At 28.7% G+C, this 4303-nt stretch overlaps 1 protein-coding gene across 1 annotated transcript; it reads left to right on the forward strand.

Annotated features, from left to right (window-relative positions):
* Positions 1–782: 782 nt before the first annotated feature.
* On the forward strand, positions 783–4242 carry LOC132756238 (uncharacterized; the record flags this gene model as incomplete). Its single annotated transcript, XM_060747254.1, is given in 4 exon segments — positions 783–905; positions 1840–2563; positions 3629–3722; positions 4092–4242. Coding segments are annotated over 3 exon segments (935 nt in total), but the record flags the coding sequence as incomplete, so codon positions are not given.
* Between the last annotated feature and the right edge of the window lie 61 nt (positions 4243–4303).

The following is a 4303-nucleotide window of genomic DNA, read 5'->3' on the forward strand; positions in this document are numbered from 1 at the left end:
TTAAATCTTCAATAATCGAAAAATATACAGTTGAAAATTTTGCACTTATTAATTATCTCTCATGTAAAGACTCAATCAAACCGAGTCTGCAATTTTCATGTAATTTTAATGTGATTAATGCTTCCGAGGGATCGCTTTGTTTCCAGTTATTTATGTACCTGTATTTGTAAACAAATGATACTGTTTAAACAAAAACTCGACTATGAGCTTGGCATAAATACCCGGCGATTGCATTGTTGAGTTTTCAATTTTATATTTAGATTATCCCAGTACTTAAAGGCACATTTTGCCCTACAATATTTTCCTTTAGAAAAGGCAAACATGTGCTTTATAATATTTGTGATGATCCATTTAGTGTATGTTATATGCTTGTTATGAAAACAATGAGTGATGGATATGAAATGATTTGTCATGAAAATATCAAATGTAAACAAAGTAGTATTTTGACTTCGATACATAATACTTATTAACCTTAACTATACAAATGACTAAAAATGAATATAAATCTAAGGAAGCAAAATGGAATTCAGAGATAAAAACAGTGAGTACCAATCTGGAAAATGAAATACATATATACACTTAAAGAGAAATGCTTTTGGAAAATTTAAATAATATTTTTTTGGGACTAAAAATGCCTTTAAATGACTGCACTACTACTTTTTATATAATGGTAGGATCATATCTTTTTTAAATCCTGTCTTGCTCATTTGACTGCACAGAGCATATTATGTATCTAGATCGAATTTCAACCTTCGTAAATTTGAACGATTAAACTGTTAACGGTTTAATCATAACTATATAGGGAAAACACCTGCTTAATTTGTTATCAAATATACTTCCTTGTACAAAAAACATGTATTTTATAATCTGATAATTTATTTTAGATGAGGACTATATGTTTATAAGTATGTAGTTATTTGATATTAAACCATTTTCTTTTTTAAATTCAATATGCACTATTTATAAAAGTTGAAAAGCTCACTTCTATGTACATGTCAACGGCATAGTTGCTACCCCCGGTAAGCTGTCCTGAACCTACGCTATGAATTATATAATATTAACTTATTTATTAACTAATTTAGTAGAGTCCGAGATGATGGGCGTACCGTAACCGTTTCATTCATTTAATAAATGAAATACAAAAAAAGCATAAAAACAAAAACAGATGCGTTTTTTCTTCTTTTTTATGTTTATTTATAAGCCGCATGTAAGGTAAAATCAAATTTGTGCCCTGTTATATTGATTTTAAGAAATAAATCGATATGTTTGTTTTCTTTTATCGAATCATTGAGTTTTGATGAGATCTAAGTGAAAAAATTAGAAAGTAAACAAATGTGACATTGACAGTATTGGTCTATTTACTGCTATCTATTTAACTGCTAGGTTTTGATGAGATCAATATATATATATATATATATATATATATATATATATATATATATATATATATATATATATATATATATATATATATATATATATATATATATATATATATATATATATATATATATATATATATATATATATGGTTGGATTTTACGTCACATCAGCACAAAAGAGATCGTAGTAGGATTTTTCTACTTTACTGGTTGAGGAAGATCTCAGGTGACTCACCATGCATTATTTTAGGCACGAGCAGGCACCTGATAAGAACCACCGACGTTCCGTAAGCTTGCTTTCTAACATGAAATAATCCAAAATTCTTGGCGAGATTCGAACCTAAAGGAGTGAGAAGCAGGTGGGTTGTAGTCAACAATTCGACCTAGTTACAATTTCTAAGGTTACCACAATTTCTGATAAACATATAGTAAACTAACAGAATTGTTCTGTTCATAGGATGACATGAATCAAATTATGAAAAGCATCAAAAATGACAACTCCTTCTGAGACATCGGATTGTACAAAAGTGAAACAGCTGTTACAGGAAAAAGACAGGATAAGTCAATGTGGATACATACACATGAATCACGAAGATGGAGGAGATAAACTGTGCTGCAATTGTGTTACGAATAAACAGTCTCTACATAAAGTGTACGCGTCTAATGATATCACAGGTGGCAGTCTATCTACTAATGGAATAAACTCAGTTTGTAAACTGTCTGAGCTCGAAAATGGTTATATCCATCCTATTCAAGAATTGAGCCGAAACGGTAGTAACGCGTGTAAACATGTATACAGTGAGCCACAATTTAGCAGACAAGTAAATAGATGTACACGGAATGAAAGTAGTACCAGTGACAGTTATGCAATTATTCAGTCATGCAGAAACAGCTCAAAGTGTTCTCAAACACATTTATTCCAAACTTTTAATGAAAACAACAATACAGCATTCAAAAAAGGATTTTGTCTGTTATTATCACTAAATGTGCTGTTCTTTTTGTCATATGTAATTGGTGTGCCGTTGGTTTACGCATCAAGCGAAAGATTTGATACATGTTTTAAATGTGACATGTTGCCAATGTTGACAAAAGAAGACCTAGCAAGAATAAATGTTGGTCAAGATACAGATGGCACATGTTGCCTGGAGTCATCAGCTGGACTTCTAAAACTTCTAATCAAGGTATGGCATAACTTTGTGTACTTCAGTCAATCAGCACAATTTCTATTCGAAAAAAAAGATATTAAATACATTTTGTCATTCTTTAACTGTTTTACTTTTTAGGAATGATAAGTTTATTCGAGTATTCTGTAATTTTTGAAAGACATGTGGTAAATATAATCATTGTAATAGAATATTATCATTGTCATGGCATATTTTTAGACAACGTTTTATCCTTTAAAATTGAAAGAATGTATTATCGTAAAATTGGAAAACATTTTCATATACCTAATTCGGGAACAAACAAACTTTTACCATTAAAGCATATTTGGTTTAAAAAACAATATGAATATAATCATGTAGAGAATGTTTCAGAAGAAAATGATGTTTTTAAGAAATTTCAAGTGATCTTCATCGTTCAGTGATAAATTAACGGGAAGGTACCAAGAGGTCTATGTACGAAAATTAATATATTAACGTTTCTATACAAATTCAGTTTCCTATTTTAATTTTTTTTTGTTAAAAATTTGCAAATAAAATGTTAATATTTTGACCTACTTACAAAGTTTAAGAAACATGTTCTTTTTTTTTAAATTTGCAAATAAAATGTAAATCTTTTGACCTACTCACATAGTTTAAGAAACATGATTTTTGTTTTGTCATTTAACAACATTCAAAAAGATTATATATCAAACGACCGAGAACTGTGTTTGAAATTTTAAGTCAATCAAAGAACTTTCTTAAACTTATCAACGTCAAATGGCTCTATAGGAGTAATTTATATGCTATCTTTATACCTATGAATCTGTTAAATCGCTTTAACCAATATATCATTGATCATGACAAGTTTTAAAGTCTTGAGCATATTTTGAATTTTCGAAAAATAAAAAGGACGGATTGAAATGTAGTGGTTTCAGAAATTACACATAAAGTAAAGATACTTTTCACTGTCACATGTTTATCATGTATTAAAAAGAAATGGTATTGAAAGGGTTATAACTAATTCCATGTCTTTGTGAAAAATTCCTTTGTTCATATTTTTAATACAGAAGTAAAACAACCTATATTAAAATACAAATATTACAGGGTTTACCAGGTATTAAAGATGTAGAAAGAAATCACAAGCTTTTAAACATACTACTGGCACGCAAGCGTTCTGCTATTGAGGTTATTGGATTAAGTAAGTCATTTTTATGCAAGGAAGTTAATAATTTAGATATTAAATTTGTCTACGAATTCGCTTAAAGATGTAAATTGTATCAATTGCCTTATATATTGCTTTTAGATTTACAACGAATGCCAATTTTTTAATATATCAAAAATAGGATAGTGTTTAGCCTTTAGAAATTTGTTGATCCTTATTATCATTTTTATATTATATTTTGATATTTGAACATATTTATAAATATTTTATATACAAAATCTTCGCAATATATTCAATTGTTATATTCCATGTTTCGATTTAGTATTTCTATATACTACATGTATTAGGTTTTTAGTAGAACTGTTTTTACAAGTGAAAATTATAAAGTTCCTTGTTCTTTTCTAGAATTGTCAAATAGTAGAATATTTTGGAGTAAACACACAGTGAATGAAGGCGATCTAACATACAACTCTAGCGGTATCCAGATCTCAGTTGGTGGAACGTATGCATTGTACAGCAGAGTTCACTTTAGAACAGATTTGTGTCAGATACGAAGGTAATTAATTGAAATCGTTTTCCTAAAATATAATTTTGTCGCAGAAACAAATTTTTGTCTT

The sequence above is a fragment of the Ruditapes philippinarum genome, unplaced genomic scaffold (assembly GCF_026571515.1).
Source record: "Ruditapes philippinarum isolate M1 unplaced genomic scaffold, ASM2657151v2 ctg27667_1_1_1_1, whole genome shotgun sequence".
NCBI classification, from domain to species: Eukaryota; Metazoa; Mollusca; class Bivalvia; order Venerida; family Veneridae; genus Ruditapes; species Ruditapes philippinarum.